Genomic DNA, 21,052 nt, shown 5'->3' with positions numbered 1-21,052 from the left:
GAGCAATTAATGCTTTCTGTAGATAATATATGCAAGAACCCTCATGAATATTAACCACAGCTGACTCCAGACAGCATTGCACCAAGCCTAGTCCACGCAGAGGGGCCCTTAGCAAACAAACTCACTCATTATTCATTTAAATATGCTTTGGTCCAGACAAACAAATGTGCGTATAGTTGGCTATAGTCTGGGTAATCTATTTTACATGTCTGATAAGGAATAGGGAGGCTCATTATGCCACAGATTGCTGTTGTAAAGAGTAATGCTTGGAGATCTTGCACTTGATTTACAATAGGCTAAATAATACAGTGAATAATGTACAAAATGTGACTTTCTGCTGTTTAGTAAAAACAACATTACAATTTGTTTACCACAGAGCGTTTTGAATTTTGTACTGACTGACATATTTGAAAACAGATTGATAAACATTTCATACTACTTATTATTTAATAGGAAGAGTTATTATACTGTAAGTTGGCACACTAGGCCACTTGTGTACACCTATACATCTACAAGTACAGTGCGTTGGGTGTTGTATAGGCTATAATAGTAGAAATAGTGTATCAAAACGGTGAAGCCCCTATAGTTGCTTCTAGAGCTGCGTGAGTGGCTGAGTGTTTTTCCAGCCTACATAATGAGCAGAAAGTGCGGCTGAGTCACTCGAGTTTTAGAAAGTGGAATCACTGCCTGACTCACGTATCTGCAGAAAAAGCCAGACTTTCCCAGTTTGGTGGGAGGTGTTAAACTGGAGACTGGGTCAAAAAAATTGGGCAATTCCGTCTGCACATGAAGGCAGCACTCCTCTCCTCTCTGTCTGGCCCTCCTGCGCTGCGCTCTGGTTGGCTGAGGCGCACGTCGGTCTGTTTGGGGGCGGGTCCGAGCGCGCTGTGTCTGCTCCGCTCTGGCAGAGGGAGGACAGCTGCTCTCGGCGGTGGAGGAAGGAACGGAAAAACTCTACAATGCGTTAGTCAAATGCAATGGCTGTTTCCCAGATCTGCTTTTAACTCAGTCCTTGAGCGGCACCGCTACAGAAATGGCGTGAGATGAACCGAGGAGGTTAAGTCCAAAAGTGTGTGGAGTTACTCGGAGCGGCCGCACTGTGCTGCCGCTGCCTGGAAGTTTTTTGTTGTTTTCTCGTCGGGGGGCCGTGGCGGTGGCTGCGGCTCTCTCCCCGGAGCGGTGTCCAGCTCTGCCCAGCCCCATGCAAAACCTAACGGCCCCTGGCGGCCCCGCAAACTCCAATGTCACCTGCTCCTGCAACTGCACCGCTTCCCAACCACAGGGAATGGAGATATGTGAGTAGCTATACGCGCTTCTTCTTCTGTCTCTCTCTCTCTCAACTCGACCTCAACAACCTACCCGGAGACTTTAGTTTAGTTAATCGGGTTTATGCGCACTCTCCAACGTCGCGACAGAAGGACAACAAATCAGACTTCACCCAAGACGCTGTAATTCCATTGCTTAGTCCGTGGTTGTAGTATTGTAAAGGCTTTGGACAGTAGAGGGGCATGGGAAACTTAACTGTCCCATATAGAATAATGTACATTCAAAATGACCATCTACTGTGAGTCAGTGTTGCGCCTGGACAGATTCCATACCATGCGTAAAAGTAGGCTACTGGACTAATTGTCTCTTATAGCGGGATGATCATGGCATTAATTATTCCAAAAATACTTTAGAATTTAGGCAAGTGGTTATAGACTGAACTTCAACTTGTTTTAGTCATGTAAAATCAGCTAAATGTATAGAGGCAATGTATGGATAAACATTCAGAGAAACATTTTGGGTAACTTTGACTCACTCACATAATGTACCCTATTGCAATTTTTCTTTGGGATTGTAAGGACTTTTATGACTACACCATGTCAAGATGAGAGTGAAACTTTATCTTGTTTCAATTCTGGACTAGACATTACAGAACAGAATCTCTGCCCCAATCATACATACAATTACATCAGTTTCCATGTTACCTATATTGTACTGTATTCCTAGTATTAATTCATATTTGACCTGACATATTAGCTTGATATAAAATGGACAGGCATAGCTGACTTATAACTGACTGTAGTTATAGCTTTGGACCAGGGGTGTAACTGTGGGCAGTGCAGACAGCGCATTTGAACTTTAGCCAAAGTAATGGAGTGGAGGGGGGGTGCGCAGACACTTGGCTTTGATATACTGACTTCTTCAGACTGCATGAGGATATATAATGCCAAATTGTCACCAAAAAAAAACATATAAAAACAGAAATGGAAAGGAAAAATGAAAATTAAGCTTTTCTTATGCAAAATGTATGCGACTTCTCTGCCTGCACCAGGGTCCAATTAACTTCAACTTGAGCACTGTACTTTTTTTTTTTTTTTTTACTATTCGCCGGTCTTTCTCCAGTTTTAAGTTTCTCATTTTCCTCTTGGCTGCGTTCCCTGCCATATGGACTAGTTTTATATGAATACAGGGAGATTTAGCCGGCATTATAGGGGTCTGGCACAGGCATAGTACCATGTGTGTGTGCGCGCATATGCTTGGAGAGAATGATCACCACATAGGGTTAAATAGTTTGCCCGACAGCATAGACAGGAAACGTTGGAATGGTATGTTATGTCTGTCTGCTTAGAGAGAGAGAGAGAGAAACTATCATTATCAGCTCCTAATGCTATGCTATATCCACGGCAGATGTCGCTTTTTATGAGTGAGGAACAGAGAAAGACAAGCAAGCAAGCGCAAGCAAGCGCAAGCAAGAGCGTAGTATTAGATGGATAAATAGACAGGAGAGATATTGGGGGTTATGTTCTAGACAAATCCAGGCAAAAATATGGATGTGCAGATTACATATTGGCACAAGGACCAACTTCTCATAGGCAGACAAACAGAGTTACATTGATGTGTAATTTCCACTGGCGCTTTTAGCTAGACCCAAGGAATGCGAGGTGAAGGCCAGATATTAGATTTAGTTTTGGCAACGAGGTGTGGATGTGCCGACACCGCGTACTAACCAACAAGTGTGTGTAGGATGTAGTAGTGGTTATATGAGGGATTGAGGTGCGCTTCCTGTGATATCATAGTGCACCGGGTCTGAAATTAAGTTTGACATGATTGAAATTGGAAAAACTGACACTAAAATAGTAGTTTTTGAAGTTAAATTCTGATCTGATTTGCACAAGGTAGTTATCATGTTTCACTTTCATTCAGGAAAAATTCAGTTTCTTGTATGGACCGAAACTAACTTTCGTTCTTGCTTCTCATAAAAATGGTTGGGACACAAAAGTAAGTAAAGTAAAAGGGGCATTGCCGGGCTCAGGTCAATGGGTAAATAGTTTTTCTTTCCTTATGAAAAGTTAAAGTGTGTTAATTAAACTGCATAACTGAACAAAATTATGTTTAACTTCGTAATATTCGCAACTTTGGGTCTGAAGTGTGTTGCGCTCTTGACAGTAATGTAGTTTAGTTGCCTTATTTTGAATTTTTGAGTATTTCAAATGACTAAAATTGACATACATTCTTGCATTCAGTCTTGAGACGTTATAGTAGGTATAATTATTGCATGCCCTCAAATTGCCCATCCCCTCTGATAATTGCATTGTTTGGCATTTGTCTGCGGACTCTGTTGTTTACATACCCCTGCGTTCCGAGTGCTTTGAATCATCTTATTTGCAATGCGTTTCACATCACTTCTCCTGTCTCACTAGTTTATGGGGAGCTCCTTTCTTTCACGAGTGGTTTGAAATAGCAGTGCGCCGTAGTGTTGTGGCCGTCTGCTGGTGAAAAGGGCCCTGTTTGTTGGCTGTGTTGTCATGCAGACTCGGCAAGGCTGAATAATGTAGCTCATGCTTTGATGATTTCTCTGGCTCAAGAAAAAAAGCTACAGTCTGGTTTTTTTTTTTTTTTCTTTTTTTTGCAGAGCGGGCGGTCTCGCTGCTGTGTTCCCCCTTTATTTAAGACAAGGAGGAAAAATTGAAAGGGACTAAGAACATAGGAGGATCACAGAGGAGCTTGGTGCTGTTTTTGGCTAGACACAGATCTGGTGTAAGGAGTAGAGACCTCTAACATGCATAGGGCCTAAGCTTACTTACTCAGGGTAGATTGCCATAGTCTCTCTCTCATCACGTTATATTTAATTAAAGGTGCACTATGTAACTTTGCTCGTGAAGAGTCTGCCATCTCCTTGTTTCCATGTGATTGCTGAGACAAGCAGATGACACCACCAATCCAAGTTACAGGTCAGATGTGTGGAGAGGCAAAACCCCTCAAAGTGCATGTATTTCAAGGTATTTTTGAGCAATAAAATATAGTTTATTGCCAAACATTTCAAAGCATTAACATAACACCATGGAGACAAGCGGTTAGCAGAACCTCCATCAGAAAAGTTGCGTAGTAAACGTTTAAGAAAGATTTGTTTTTGTAATTAGACATTATACGACTGGCGCTGTTTGTTGTAATAAAACGACTTGTAAGTTATCGTAACAATGAATTGCAAGTTGTTTTTTTAGTTGTGAATTATCTGTGTCAGTAAATTTGAAGGTGTGGTTTTATGAAGTCTGGAGGTCATTACTTTAGCGCCTTGTACGTGCCAAGACGAAGTGCGCGGTGGATCAGGTGTGCCTCTGGTGTCGGCTTTGACCCACTCAGATAGTATGTGTGAAGCTAAAGTCCGCGCAGGGTGACACCATGCAAACATTTTCCACTCTTAAGTCATTTAATCTACTATTGACTCTTGGTCCTATCGGGGCCGCTTTCCTTTAAACAAGTGGGGAAATCCTATATGCCAGCCGCGTGAGGTCATTGCACTTCATGCCTAAAGCAAACACGCCTTTTTCCTTTTTTAATCAAGACTTGTCATTTTAGCCGCACACTGGCAACGAATCTGGAAACCAGAAGACTGGTGGAGTTTTTTACTTGTATTTTTCCTCTGAAATCTCCAAACCTTGACTCATACAAAGATGATTTTACATTTAGGTGAACTTTTATGAGTGGTGCAGTTTTTGCGAAAGGAAACTTGTGCTCATTGTTGCAGAGGTGTTGTACAGTGTCAGTGTAACAGGACAGAAATTTATAAAAATCCATTATATTGATTTGCGTTTTCAAATAGCTCCACACACGGTCTTGTTTTGCTACTTAATATTTGGCTCTGGTTGTTACTTAATTATTTAGTTGTGTTATTTTAAGAGGAGGGCGTGGGCTGTCTGACTGTTATTGCACCATTAATGTGTTGGCGACATTTTAGGCTGTCTACCAAGGGCTGCCTCACTGTCTTACTTAAAATGATCTGAACACAAAGTCTATTTTTTGGCAGAAAAGTTACATGGTAGGGCTTTAACCAATAAGTACCATTGGTATTATTTTCTTTTTATTGCCTAAATTTCAAACTATTGAGCGCACCAGCTAAATTTGAAGAGGAAATACATTTTGTACATGTATAAGCCGCAGGTTTTCATCTTATAATATGAGATATTTACACATAAAGATGGTACATGGAGGTTTTTTGAGCTTACGTGCAGTGGCTCTATTTCCTTCTTTGATGCCAGATCGATTGCCTTTAACTTAAAAGCTGCATGCTATGCTTTTCTCTGTGTGTTTTTCATGATGAGGGTGTATGCATGACAGGCAAAATGACAGTTCAAAATCAAAACTCGTGTATTTTTCAGTGTATAATCTTTCCCGACATCTGTTTCAATTTTGCATTTAATTGTAGAGAGTGCCCCCCGGTGGCCGTTAGCCAGTAAAAACCTATAAATTAGCCGCACCGTTGTATAGGCCGCAGGGTTCAAAGCGTGGGAAAAAAGTAGCGCCTTATAGTCCGAAATTTACGGTATATATTGATGGATGCTTTTCAACATGTGACTTATTCAAATGTAATATTTTGATTTCCTTAATGTTCTCAAGCCTATAAAAACAGCCCTACCACGTTATGCATACAGCGCAAACTTTTAGGCATGTAAGTAACATTTGTTCTTATGTTTTTCTTTTTGCGGTAATATAAAGCAAAGCACTTGAAAACCTGTTTGAATCAACTGCCTTTAAAAGCTGAAGGAAGCATGCAGCCTCTTGGAAAGGCTTGAGTGTCAGACCTGTGCTGGCTCTCAGTATATCTATGTGTGAGCCTGTTTTAGCCCTGCGTTAGTGGTTAGCCTGCAGCCGCATCCAGCCAGACGGATGTAAACTGCCTGCTCTGTAATCCTGGCTATGAGTGCTGTTGGAGTGTAGGTGCCACTGGAGTTATCACACACTCATATACTCATATTTACTGGTTTCATGTGTCTGATGGGAATATTAGATTTAGACTACATTTCATTTATTGAGTATAAGCCTAACCTTTACCTTCTTACCTCTCTCCTCATACCATGAAAATAGTTGGTTTTCGATGTGCCACTTGATCAAACACTGACCATGGTCTGAAACTGGACTAAAACATGTTTAAGATGACACCAGACTTAAAGGAACTGTATGGAGCCTGGCTTACTGTAAAAAGGTACAGCAATCACAACTGAACCTGAGTTGCCAGTGCCTTAACCAGCATATTGAGTACACACTTAAGTTATTCTCATTCTCGGTATATGGACAGGATGTGTCTCATGTGAAAGTTCACAACCTCCAGAATTGACTCAGGGGCTGCACTGGCACTTAATGATTGGCTGTCGGTGCTCAGTAGTGAGAATTCAGGCTCATTCTGCTTTCTAAATAATAATCTTGAGAACAAACTGACAAATAAAAGCAGTTCAACCTTTCTGGCTCATATCTGGCGACACAAGTAGGTCATGTGTCATGTTTATGAAATTTAATACCAAAATCTTGCATACATTTCCTTTAACTGGTTTAAAATGGAGCAATTTCAAAGAGGGATTAAAACTTAAGTAAAATAAACTCTTATTGAAAGACAAGTCACTAGAATAGCACCAGCAGGCAAAATCTGTGTATGATCATGTACATAGTTTGTGATTGATGTCATAACATCATAATCCACTATAAGGAAAACCAGTCTTCATAAGTGACTGTTTGAACAAGTTAGGAGTCCCCACATGACTTGGTAAACATACCTACACACATGGACATAAAAACAAACACGACTGGTTGAATGTGCCGCTGTGCGCTGGTATACCGCACACAGGGTGGTACAGGACAGGACACGCGCTGCCACCTATGCATACACACAGGCTTCTCATAGACAGGCACTCCGCTAATATTTACCCTGCCGTCTCGAGCTACACAGTCAATCCACTCTCCTACTGAGCCCTTTGTTTCTTGTTTGGACTTTTTCTGTGTTTGCCAAGGTGATAAATTACTTTTGTGGTTTGGATTATTAATGAATGCTGGCAATAAAGTAGGGCTGTGCGATATGAAAAAGTGATGTAATATTCAATAAACAAATTTTAAATAAGCAGATACAATATAGGCTTGTATTTATCTGTCAAAATGTGCCAAAATTTTAAAACTGGAGAGGCTAGCATGCTGACAATAAGACACAAGAAGAATCCATGTTTTCCAAGGATGGTTTTATAGCAACAAAAACACCTGCAATTGAATAAATGCAAACTAGATCATTTTAATGCCATACCATGGAACACTCCAGACAAAGTAATAACATCAACAAGCAGGTAGCATAGTGCACATCTAAAATATTGCAATTTGCTGCTGATTTTGTAATAACAAATGTACATTTTATAACTGCACGACTTTGAAGAATGAAATGGTTTAGAAGTCAATAGTCACAAAATAAAAAATAACTTTCTCCCAGACAGATTTCTTGGCAATGAGTGCGTTAATTAATTTCACAGGGAATTTCTACAGTTGGTTGGTGTCTCTCAATGGAGCCCTATTTAGTCTGCCACCTCTGCGCTTGAACATTGAGCTGTAGAAAGAACTCCTTGTTGTGAGTGATTTGGAAGGGGTGGGGAGGGTGAGGGGAGGGTGTAGGGGGTCCCATAGTACCTTGTTTTTACACCATGGGGTTGACCTGCACATGCACTGTGTCGTAACTCTAGGAGCAGACGGCAAACAGAGCCAGCCCAGTCTGGGATAGGCGTTTCCTTATCACTGAATACATGCACTCAGGTAGTACACACTCTGTGACTGTATGGCCTTTCTATCCTAACCTTTCTTACAACTTGAAGAAATATTCACACTTTTCACATGTCTTTTTAAATCGGCTTCCCCATAGTTGCCGTTGAAAATCATTTTCCAGTGAATGTTTTATATCAAATCCCCTACCAATTTATACAGACCCGGCACCACAACAAAATGTCCACTGACTTGTGATCCTCTGCAGCTGGATTTCTTTATTTTTATTTATTTATTTATTTGTTGTTTAGTTTAGTAATCCTTTTGGGTTTACTTTAAGTGTTTGCAATCTTGTGTACTGCCTAACCTTAACCCCCTAATCTAATCAAAGTCTCACAGAGAAAAAATGGAAAGATGAAGAACACTGACCCACTTTTATGTCCCAACCCACAAGTTGACATTACATAGGCCTATTCTATCAAAAGGATGACAATTAACCTTGATAAAATCTTAAATAGGATTTTATGTGATAACTTTTAGAGGAAATCGTGACTACTGCCTGACCAGCTACAGTAGAATAGCTATTTGGGATGGGAATCATCATGCATAATGAGGCATTAAAGAAAATGCTTTGCCTTTTATGAAGAATGTAAAATATATTCAAATCTTTACTTGTACTTTACTATGTACACAATGGAAATGCCCTCATGTAACCCAACCTGAACTCCCTGTAGTATATGCAAGTATTTGCAATATGTTTTTACACATCATATAATTATGGCGTGGTTGAGACGACAGGCAAATCTGATTTTGTTTTTCAAATCAGGGATGTTCAGACAGACTATCCACTGTTATTTGCAAGTTGTCCAAGCATCAGCGCGCCCACAACCTATCTGCATTATTGGCACAGACACAGTGGTCATCTCTGTGACGTCCAAAAAGTGCCAGCCGACCAGAAGTACACAAATACTGTGCTCAAGTCAAAATAATTTTGTAACAAAGTAAACCCAGCACATCCACAGCTAAAAGCAGACAAGTTTTCATCCTCAACAACTCCAACATTCACACTGACATCTTTGTTCTATGTTGCATTGCATAACTTCACACATCGAAATCCTATTAGAGAAGCAGAGCACTCAGAGTAGATTTGTCTATAGTAATCTAATTGAGATCACATTTTGAACCTGCTCCAATTGCAGTTTGGGCCACATGCACAACGAATGGGCTGCTCACATGCTCTTTGTTGTTGAGACTTTGTTAGGTAAATCTTGGTGCAGTGTTTTGTTGATCCAGACTTTTCTGGAGACATGACAGGAAATTAAAGAGTCAAAACTCTCTTGTTTTACTGTTGTTTTAGCTGCATAGCTTATTTTAGAACTTCAGTTCCATTCCTTCCTTCCATATTTTCTAGTAACCTTCATCAACTGTTCGTTGAAACATCTTTAACCTCTGTTTTATCTTTGTGCATAGCCACATTGCCAAGTAAAGATTGCTGAGTTTTTTAATTTTCAATGACTTTTTAATGGCATCTAGTCGAGTTGACAGAACATTTCTTTCTACAAATGAAAAGTTAAGGTTACCTGTTAGCAATACTTTAGCACAAATACTACAAACTGCCTTATTTTTGGACATCTTTTTCAATATCTTTTTAGTGAAAGCTTTTAAATATTAATTTCCAGTCTTGCCACTAACTTCTACCTCTAATGTCCAACCAACACCCTTTGAAACTCTGCACTCATCCCATCCATGACCACAGGTCAGGTTCACTTCCTATCCCAAAAAGCAACAAAAGGTCACTCCCCATGTTCTTCCACTTGTCCCGGCTGCACCTCCAGACCTCTCCAGACCTCTCCAGTGCTCCTATCCCCATCAAAGCAGCCGGGGATTCCCTTTGTGTCTAGCTTTTGCACCCCCAACCCCAGCCAGGCGCCCCCACACACTCACTGCTGCAGGCCGCCTCCCTCAGTTCCCAAAATGCCCTTGGGAGCGGGGCAGATTTGTAGTCGTAGTGCGTCCGGAGACAGGCCATCCGTCAAGTGTATGTGTGTGTGGACTTGGGGGGTGGCTCGCAGTCTGCTGTCTCGGGCCACTATTTACACACTGTGCTAGTGTCTGCCATGCTAAAGAACCCACTGGTATATACACTGGCTACACTGGCATTCCTAAGCACTTTAAGCTGTATTGTAGATGGTAGTCAATTGAAAGATTTGCAGTTTGCAGTTATAGTAGTTGTCTTTGCATTTAATTTACTTGCATTTTTATATGTCAAGGATTAAACTGCCAAGAAATTTACTTTTAACTTGTGTTTTTCAAGTGGTCTAGTATGTTCCATATTCAAAATGTGTTTTACCAGGCACATGCACGGGGTCATCTCTCCATAGATTTGACCTGTAATTTGACCTAGTTGTACCACTTGCTTGGCTCCACATAGATATATTTAATGCCATACTACAATACTACAGAACATTCTAGACACAAGAAAAGTTACTTTTAACTTCGATGTGGCATATGACCAGTCAGAGACCAAATTAATAATAATAAAAAAAAAAATCATATATTGAATATATGAATGTGGCTAGCAGTCTACTCTCATGGTCAACATATTTTTACGCACAGTGCAAGTGTTTGCCATGCTAAAGAGCCTGCTTGAATGAGTTGACTGCTCTGTCTGCCCCTGTCCCATGACAAGAACTGAATGTATTACAGTCAGTCACTTTGGCACACAGTACATGGCCCTCTCTCCAAGCTCATTTGTTTGGCTCAGACTTCAGATCTATAAAAATTCTTGGCATGTCTGAAAACTCATCATCTAGCCTGCTTTCTTACATGCAAAGTTGCGATTATTGCTTTGAAATTGCTGCCACTGTGCATCTTTGAAGAGGGTAAAAAAAAAAAAAAAAAATTAAGAAAGAACCTTGGCCCCGCCCGCTGTTGGTAGATCTTGGTAATCCGTTTGTTTATGTGTGCGGGGAACACCCAGACAGTGGAATAATCACGTCTCTTCAAGTGGTATTTATGTTTTTTTTTACTTGGATTTTGAAAAGGCTTAGGTGTAGTTTCCAGTTGTGGGGGTGGTGGCCCAAAACTGTATGAAAGGGTAATCCCAACAACCATGCATGACAAAAAATATTTAAAGTTAGTGTTAATTTCTCACTCTGGTCTTTGATACTTGGGGTTCTTCTATTACCCTCTGGAATCTTTTACAGTTTGAATTGTGTTAGCCTGCATATTGTTCTTATTTATTAATTTGTTTTGAGTTACATTGGTTTTCTTCTTCTTCTACTCAACAATGTGAAATAGGAGAAATATTACCATCTTTATCAAGAATCGTACCTTATTCCTACAGCTATAGCGCGTCGATTTGACAAAAAAATGTTCCTCATATTAATCAATCTATAGATTTTCTGTTTGATTTGTTTTCTGATTTCAGTATTGAGTCCATGAACATAAACAGAGTTTTAACAGGTGCCATTAAACAACAACAAACTGATCATTGAGGATTACACGTGACCCTAGCCCTACCTACAACTAAAAGCAGACTTTGAGATGAGCTTCCAGTTGCCCATTAAATATTTCTCCCGGACTTGCTCAAAGAAAAAATTTTGCATGCCTCTCGGACATTCAAATTCGTTGTTGTCACTCTGACAGACAGTACCTCTTCACTGACTACACATCATGCGCCCAGAACTAAAGTGTGAATATGCTTCTGTAGTTTATTTAAGTGCGGTGCTACTGTTGAGTTGACACATTGTTTAATCTGTCAGCGGATATAACAGCACTTGAAGGAAATGGTGCAGAGAGTGGCAGTTTAGCCACTATTGTCACGCCTGTTTATAGTGCTAAACTTATCAACAGCTTACATTCAGTGCCGTCTATACTTTACACTGTCAGATTGAAACTATAGTGGTTTTGATGCACGGTAAAACAAACGTGTCCCTGAGTACTTTTTCTTTTTTTTTTTTTTTTTTTTTTTTTTTACAATAGGCTTGATTTAAGTGTGAAATAAAAATGTGTTTCCACTATTTTCATCTGAAATTATTGAAATAGATTCTTGAAGGTGTTGACACAGTTGACGCAGATTTTAATTTGATTTTGCAACTGCCATTTTCATCACGATTGCCAAATGTGTGTGCCACTTGTAGACTACTTAAATGGAAACATACCTTTTAGTAAACATAATTAAGTTAATAGTATGGTCATATATAACTGCCTGCTGTCCAAGGTCCCTAGTAGCTTGAATTGGATCCCAATGCTGCTTGATGCGATCATAGATAGGCTGCCATGGCAACATATGAAAATCTACATTACCTTATTCTGTGTGACAGTCTGTAAGTTTGAAGAGAGAAATATTACATGAACTCGTAGTATTTTTAACAATTGTATTTCTATAGACTTTACTTGCACTGTCAGCAAACGATCATATTGTCTCGCATTTTTCTAACTTTCTGTAGCTTTTGGTGTTGCTTATAACCCTATCCACATTTCTTTATCCTCTGCAGCAGCATTTATTTTTTATGAAAGTGCAATTTAAGTTTTAGTTTTGTTGGTTTGTTTTATACCCGCAAAACCAGCCTCCGAATGGGTTTTAACCTTGAAAATTCTTGGTGCTGGTTTCTTCTGGGTGTAAATAACTTTTGTTTGAAAAAACGCAATTAGCCTCCAGCTCTGAAGCAACCAGTAGTATTCAACCTTGGTAAAACAAAATGTTGACTTGAATCTTAAAAATCTGTAAGGACACTCCTGTTTTGTGAGTTTCTACAAACAGCCACTGAGTTGGAGAATTATATCAAATTTGAGTTAACCTGATTCAGTGTGCAAAGTTTTGATTTGAGTATTGTTGAACCTTAATTCCTTTCAATAGGAACACTTTCTGATGAAGTACAAATCTCTGCTAAATTCTCTGTAACATATATTTTGTTCAATTTTAATTTGTTTTTCATCTTGTTATCATGGAAACGATAGTGATGGCTAACAAACCCTGCCCCAGCTCTGAGCGTTTCAGGAAATTGCAAGGATTAATGGAGGGGCTGAGAAAGAGAAGATGCAGAGAGATTCAGCGATAGGACCAGGGGAAGTAACGGCTTTGTGTTTCAAATTAAAAGCATTAAAAGCAGAAGAAGCCCTTATAGGATGTTGGTGTCACTTAATACGAGGCAGCAGCAAGATTAAACCGGTCTGTCCTGTGCTTATGGACTGGATACATATGTTGCGGATAGGCAGATGGCAGCTGGTATATCCATAGGTTTAGACAGCAGCGCTCAAAACTCCACACTAGGCTGTCTGACTTCAGCTACTATCAAAATTAAGTAAATGACTTTGATGCCAATTAAGTTTTTGACATAAATGTTGAGTGGAAAGTTCCGGGAAATCTGTTCAGCTAACATTGTTGTGATTCGCTGGGTTGCAATTTGTTATGCAAATTTGAATCATTATTTCTTTATGAGTTTTCTCCACACACGTCTCATCTTTCACTATCATCGTAATCTTGACCTTACAGTTATCGAGCCTGAATGTTATGGAACTAGCAACAATACACACGATATAATGTTAAGTACCAAAAAGTATTGCTCCTTACTTTTTGTAATCATTGTTAATATGCTCCATATCTGAGATTCATAGGTATACAATTTAGTTCAATAAAAACTGTATTTGTACCTGCGGGGCAATGCTACCTGATGCTACGAAGAATATGATCATCCATTTCTTAAAAACGATTTCCCAGGCCTATCACTCTTCACTGATGACTGTCTGTAGGGAGTTATATCACGTCTTACGTTTTAACCCACTTTACCCTCTGCTCTGTGGCCTGAGTGGTGCTGTCCTCCCCCACTACTCCTCCCGGTCCTGTGGCTCTCTCCTCATTAGAGATTCGTGGGCCTGTCTGACTTCTGGTCCCCTAGAAACACAGGGTTAGACAGCGGTGTCTGATACCTCGCTGCATCATCACCCCGCCCCCTCTCTCCAACCCTCTCCCCCCGTGGGACCCCTCCCACAGCCGCCACCAGCTGACCCCAATCAGGCTCTGGCCCTGTCTATTGTCTGGGCCAGGAGAGGGGACTCAGACTGGGGTCAGACTGGGGAGATCCAGCCTGTCTGGACCAGGCTGAATCCCAACCCCCCCAGTCATAACATAAATCTACTGCTTTAGTCCCTAACACCAGCACTATAGCCCAGAGATATTATGGTACACATTTAATCCCATGTGAAGGTATGCAGTTGAGGTTTCATTAAATATCTGTATTTTTTTCTTTTATTCCATGTACCCACAGTGTAAACCTTTCATATTTAAACAATTGTGCAATTATGTCCTTAGATCAGTAAGAAGAAGTAGCAGCAGATTTGATCTCATCTGAGAGTAGCTACACCTTTCCAAAACAGCACATCAAGCACAAATTCTATCTAGGTCAAAATATTAATTAAAAACAATATTGTTTGTGCTACTGCTACAAAAACAAATTTTCAGAATCGTCCCCCATCATTTGGCAAACCAGAGACATTACCCAAGACAAAAAGTTTGTCCTGGGAAATGGCAATCCAAAATAAACTTGTTCAGTAGGTCTTAAGCGTATTTAATTAAGCTGGAGCTTTATGAAATGGCTCTTGATTAACAAGTAGTACCGTATATCAAAGCCGTATTTTGCGCTAATTTCCGAAACCCTGAAATTCATAAAACACTAAAGATATGCATTTTAATTGCAACCAATAAACAAACAGCCCAGAATATTTAATAAAATCTAACCTTCTTTCAGTGGTAATTTGCATTACTTAGTAAATCCAATAATGATGAATCATTTTAGTTATGTTATTTTATAAGTTACATTGACTTTTAGCACACTTTATTACACCTGTGGTATCAACACAAATGTATGAGTCAACCCAAACTTTTCCCAAAACCATGAGTGGTTGGCGCCATTGTATTGATACAGTTTTTGGAAGTAACACAATCCATTCTCATATTGATATCTATGTCTGCCTCAGTCCTGTTTATGCAGGCCCAGTGGAGGTCCCAGATGTATCCGACGCCTGTTATGCAAAATGCTCTGCCTGCCCATTGTCTTGCTAACTAAGTTATCAAGCATCATCATATGAATGAATCTGTGCTGTCTCCCTCTGCTCTGTACACACCATGGGCCACTATATGCTGGACCAACTGACTAGCTTTTCTTTCAAATAGTATTTGGACTTTTCTATAAAAAATATGAGGATACCGTTTTTGAAAGCATTTGCCAGTAAATTTCTGTGGGGAGTGTGTCTCCTTTAATGGCTGCATCAAGTTTGAATCAATTGAAAATTGCTATTGTCTTTTATTTTTTAAACCAGCCTGGACATCAAAGTATGTTGACTGAATGTATGGATTAAATTTTACGCCAGATGCCATCCTGATGTAAACAATGACATTCTCATTGTTGGTTAGTTGTGGTGTCTTGCCCATTGACACAATAACATTATGCAAGGTGAAGTTCAAACCAGCTACCTTCCAATCAGTAGATGAAAGCTAATTGTATGGCACAATAAATTACATTTTTATTTTGTGTTCCATTTTAACAAGCTTTCCTTTCACATTGCTTCCTGGCCCTAAATAAGACATCGTGCCTCTAACCACAAAACAACATAAGGGCCACAGTTGAATCCAAGTGCCATGGGCGTATTCTGTTTTTCTGTTGAAACAAACCGGCAAACTTTGAACTTTCTGCTCCCATGATATGCCGGGGCCTGGGTACTTCCTGGTGGGCTCTGTCTGAACCTGCAGTAGGGGAAGCCTTTGGGAGGGTGATCCACTGGGTTAATCTGTCCGGCAGATGGGGCGGGCAGTGGGTAACAGAGGCATAAGCAGGGGGCTATAGTGCTGGGACTGTGCTGGGACTGCTTTGGGATGGGCCGAGCCGGATACTGCGACTATGACCTATATTAATAATTCACACAGGATCTCCATGGCGCACGGAGCAGGAGCCCTTAATGATCATTAGCAACGCTAGCCAGAAGCCAGGTTAGCTTCCAACCGAATGCCAAGTTTGAAGATCAGGAACACGAGATAGGAGACAGAGTGTGCCATCTCTGGCTGTGTCATTTTTCAGCTATTAGTCTATTGTATGTGATTTATCTTGACAGGGGAAACTGGAGCACCAGATGGAATCCCACCCAGACCAGGAAAACATACTGTACAAAAAATAAATAATCACCCCACGAGGTTGAGAATTTGAAAGTGGGACTTGTGATTCTAGTGATTCAAGTGGCAACCCTGTTAGTTTTCCTTCATTGTCTTCAAAATCTAGCAATTGACACCAGTATTGACATCACTGTATTGAATATACACAAAATAGAATATAGTCCCTCTTTTAAAAGAAGTTTTGATATGGCCACACTGTGCAGTAGTTCCAGAAAGTAGGTAAGTTGAACGCAAATGGCCACTTAAACTCCCAGTCAAATGCTTTTGGTTGGCCTGCGTGATACATTTGTCTCCTCGTGTCTCTCTCGCTCAAACACATTAATCTATTATTTCCATGACAACCGATCCAGAAAAACCATCCACAAGTGACTTCAGCACTTCAAGTTTGATAGCAGTAAAAGGGTACAAAATGTCCTCGTACTAAAACACACTTTACATACTATAACCAAAGCAATGTTTTTATTCTTTGACTTGAAATGAGGTAGGCTAATGTTAGAATGTTTTATTCAGCCTTCCAATAAAAAAACATCCATGAACATCTCTTAGCCCACTGCTTTTTGATTCCTGAAGGCAGTGCTATTTTTACTCAAACCTGATTTACTTTTTAGTTGAAATCTAGTTGTGTTTTGGATCAGATAACTGTATATTATTTGTTTTATTTGATGCTAAAAAACATATAATCTAAACTACCAACTGTGAAGGTTTGGAAAAGACTGAAATAAGCCATTACAATTTCCACAGGCTTAATCTCTTTTGGAGTGAGGACTTTTGCATACTACAAACATTAGCACTGTCAAAAACATGCTTCTGCTTGAAATACTAACACTCTGACCCATATAAAGTCTCTCTTGGCCCCCATGCGCATCCCCAGACTCCTATTTTACCAATGACTGCCTTAAATAATCTCCTAAAAAACGTCCCATCCTTGTTGACAGAGAAAATGCACTACTTAAAGCCGTAATGATTCCTTCCACAAACACGCCGTCCCCTACCAGCGGCTGCTCATTTACCGCAATTATGTTTTCATGAGACCAGAATCCTAATGCGCAGACTTTATGAGTTTTTACTCCTTCCCCGTGATCAATTGCATCCTTGTATTTTTGCGAGAGTAGGCGGCTGGTGGGACATTGCAGGAGTCCCATTTCAGCGACCAAATTGCTTTCCCCCCTCAGTTAATATGTGACTGCATCGGATGTCTGCTCGTCTGGCTAAATGTCTACCAGGCCTTAAGCGAGACAGACATGCCCCCTCAGCTGTTTCTGTCTGCTGGGAGCACACTGCTGCAGCCACAGCCCCATGGCTACCAGACACTCTTCAGCCAGTATTAGAAATGACAAATCTAATCTCTGAGAACATGTAATAAGGTCATTTATAATTTAGAAAAGTTCATTGGGATTTTTGCAAAAGTATCCTTGTTTTGCTAGAGGAATCAAGATATACATTAGTTTTTTTTATTTATTGTACTGCTTTATAGTTCAAACATTATATCAATTCAGTCTACAGGGAGGAATGTTTGACCAGTGATCCGAAGGTTGGCGGTTCGAATCCCACTCTTGACATGAACTTCATTGGTAGAGTGGTCAGGTCTCCCACAAATGAATGCTGTTGTGTCCTTGGGCAAGACGCTTGACCCACGCTGTCCCCAGTGACTGCATACACTGGTGTATGAATGTGTGTGTGAATGGGTGGGTTCCTTGATGTAAAGTGGAGAAGTGTTATATAAAAATTTGACCATTTATCATTTAGAGCTGCACATTGTAAACAACTCCAAGAAGCCCATGCATTTCAGAACATGATTTTAGAGGTCTGAAATACAAATACTGGATTTAATAAGATGATTTAAATGCATGTGTAGGCTATAAAATAACATCATTTCATGTCATTTTCATGTCATTATAGCATATGTTTAACCACTTTTATCACAATTTACTTGGGTTTGTTTATCTTTCTTGCTTTTTAAGTGTTAAGGTATTTTGAAAGAATGTCAGCAAGGCCAGATTAGCCCAAATGTTAGACCAAAAACACAATGTTCTCTTTAGTTCACCCAAAATGAATGGCTTATGCTCCCGCTATTGAGAAATAAATTAGACGTTTCTATCAAGCCAAATTGTGGCAAACAACTTTCATCAAAAGAGTGAAAACGCACCATGATCTTGACCCATGGTTCTCCCCTTTTTTGAGATGAAAGAAGCTATCATGGCATGTTTTAGAGATGACTGAGATAATAGCACGTGTCTACTGGAAAGTGCGGCCTATGTGTGGGTGAGGCTAAGTTCTTGATTTTTGTAGTTAGACTCTGTAGTCTTTGTGTCGCCCAAAATTCAGTCAGGAGCGTCTTTCTTTTCATTTTTTTTTTCTTTCAGCAATGTTCGCCTTGAGCTGAACTCCCCAAATGGTTCGACAAAGACAGAAAAAGTACGGAGGAGGTGGCGTGGGAGGGACGAGGGAGTGCGAGGGAGAGACGTGACAACAGAAGAAAGAGGAAGATTGTGTTTAGTCCACTCCAGGACATACAGTTTCCTCATTATAAGGCTGTGTTTTTAGCCAAGGCGTCATATGGCGACATTTGGTCTATGGCCTGACTTGTGCCAGTGCTATAGGGGTGTAAAGGTTGCCAATAAGCCCAGACTGAGGCACACCTACTTTTGCATAGGAGTTGGGTTACCACCATTAGTGACGGTTTGTAGTTTTTGGAACATACATTGACGTGAATGGGCTGTAGCCTACAAATATGGATATCTTTAAGGATGGTACTTTATTGAATTTAAGTTATATTGTAAACAGTGTTGGAATAATTGATTTTAGGTTAAGACCGACCTCACCCTCCCAATAATGCCACCTTATTTTTCCCTTTTCTTGACGTTTTAATATTGCGACGTAAGTGTGTAATAATCTAAATATCCCTTAAGCAAATTCTTAACTCCATATGCAGGATTAACACGACTATTATCGCAACGTTAAAGTCTTTGATGATTTTTTTCCTTTTATGTTGGTTGCCAAAATACATAAATTCTAAAGCTATAAAATTTTACAGTGTAACTTTTGGTGATTGGTTCTGCTTCGTCAGTCAGCAAAAAGTAGTATGCAGTTGGCTTGTAGTGCTTCATATCATACAAGAATATGCTTACCACAGTAAAGGAATCTATAGATTAACTGTTGCAATCTTATCCTTAGGGATGAGTGGGCAGGGCTGCGTTACACCAATCTCTTTAGAGCTGCAGTCATTTGTGTATTAAATTGCGTTTTGAAGTGACACTTGCAGACAGTTTTTAGTCAATATAATCTACAACATGACCAGACACAAAAAAACAAAAACAAAACAGGAGTAACAAACGTTAAACCATTAATCCGAATTTATTAAATAGTCAAATTTTAAGTGCTGATTTGCTTGAGTTTGAACTAAGCCATGCAAAAAATTCAAGGTGAAGTCAATTGTTTCTTCTAGATTATCAAAAACATTTTTACATGACATAATCTCGATCTTGTATGAGTAATGTTTCAGTGAACAATGTTATTATTATATTCTATTATAGCAGTACTATTTGAGAGCACCATTCATCTTGACCCTGAGATGTTGTGATACTTTAGACTTTTAGTGAAATTTTAAGTTTCACAAAACTGCAGTATTGACATTTTTGTAATAATTTTTTGTTTTGTTTTACACCTTCCTGAGTTCTTGTATTTTGACCTAATACATATTTGACCTCTCTGTAGTTCAAGTTTTGATCCTCTTTGATGATTCTAGTTTTTGACCCTTCAAGGCTGCTATAGTTTGAGTTTTGTGTTGTTTACACTCTGTAATGAGGACTATTCTTATTTGAGCACCATTAAACATTTTGCAGAGAACGGCAAATATTTTATAGTCAGCCTAAAACATCCCTCCATCTCTAAGCCACTCGCTCCTCCTCTCACCTGCCATACTTGTATTTTTACCTCGTCCTTCATCTGTGTCTTCATGTTGTCGGCAGCTGTTGCTCAGCACTGCGCCGAAGTTCAGCCCACGGTCACAAGCTTTGCAACGGCAAACGAAAAAAACAAAAAAAAACTTTTGATAGGACTTCTTCCACCCCTCCGAGAACTTGCTTTATCTCAATTTCCCCTCCTTACTTTTCTATCCTCTCTGACGCTGCTTCCTTTTCAATCACACCCTTGCACTTGTCTTTATCTGTCCTTTTTGTCTCTCTCTTCCTTCCCTTTCTGTCTCTGTCTCCTTACTGCTGCCTAATCCTAGCTGCCAGGCATAGCTTCATGGTTGTTAAGCATCTCAGCCCAAAAAGAGAGGCGAATGGGTGGGTGCAGAGCAGGAGAGAGAGTGAGGAAGGGAGGAGGTGAGATGTGGTGATACTGGGATGGGGAGGGGGGCATAGTCATTCGCCGAAACCCACTGAACGACTTGAGCGTGGTTGCCGTGCTCTGTTGCCTCGGCACAATGACACCACATGTGGAGGGCATGTTTACAGCCCGCCACAGTCTACAGCGGAGGCAGCCAGGAAAGTAGGAGGGAAGGAGGTAGGAGAGAGAGGAGGTGGGATAAGTCATAAATTACATCTTTGGATGTAAAATTTTGGACACAGATGAAGAGAAGGTGAGGTGAATCGAGAAATATTGGTGGAATTGGCAAGGTAACTGCACAGTTTTGGTTTGGATGGGACTTCAGAGAATTCCCATTGTATAATTTGATCCAAATGAAAAGACCCATTCTTAGGGATGCACTGATCTTTTTCTGTTTTGATACCGATATCGATACTTTGACGTTAAGTATCTGCTGATACCTGATATTAACCAATACCAGTGACAGAAAATGACACTTACTTCCTTAAAGACAGTTAACATATTGCACAAGAGATCCAATTATGTTATGCAACTGTTAATTATCCTTCAAATCACTACTGA

At 40.0% G+C, this 21,052-nt stretch overlaps 1 protein-coding gene across 2 annotated transcripts in view; it reads left to right on the top strand.

The window, feature by feature from the left end:
- Positions 1 to 21,052, top strand: part of LOC117383380 (low-density lipoprotein receptor class A domain-containing protein 4-like) — a 288,281-nt gene that overhangs the window by 229,395 nt on the left and 37,834 nt on the right. The window contains exon 1 of one of the 2 annotated variants that reach the window (XM_033980549.2): positions 879 to 1,295. The exons of the other annotated variant lie outside the window; for it this stretch is intronic. Coding sequence (XP_033836440.1) covers positions 1,202 to 1,295 — 94 coding nt within the window. The 5' untranslated portion in view covers positions 879 to 1,201. Of the gene's footprint in view, positions 1 to 878; positions 1,296 to 21,052 lie in introns of those variants that run through there. 2 annotated transcript variants of the gene reach the window in all.

The sequence above is a fragment of the Periophthalmus magnuspinnatus genome, chromosome 16 (genome assembly GCF_009829125.3).
Source record: "Periophthalmus magnuspinnatus isolate fPerMag1 chromosome 16, fPerMag1.2.pri, whole genome shotgun sequence".
Taxonomy (NCBI): Eukaryota; Metazoa; Chordata; class Actinopteri; order Gobiiformes; family Gobiidae; genus Periophthalmus; species Periophthalmus magnuspinnatus.
This window is presented reverse-complemented; position numbering and strand designations above follow the sequence as displayed.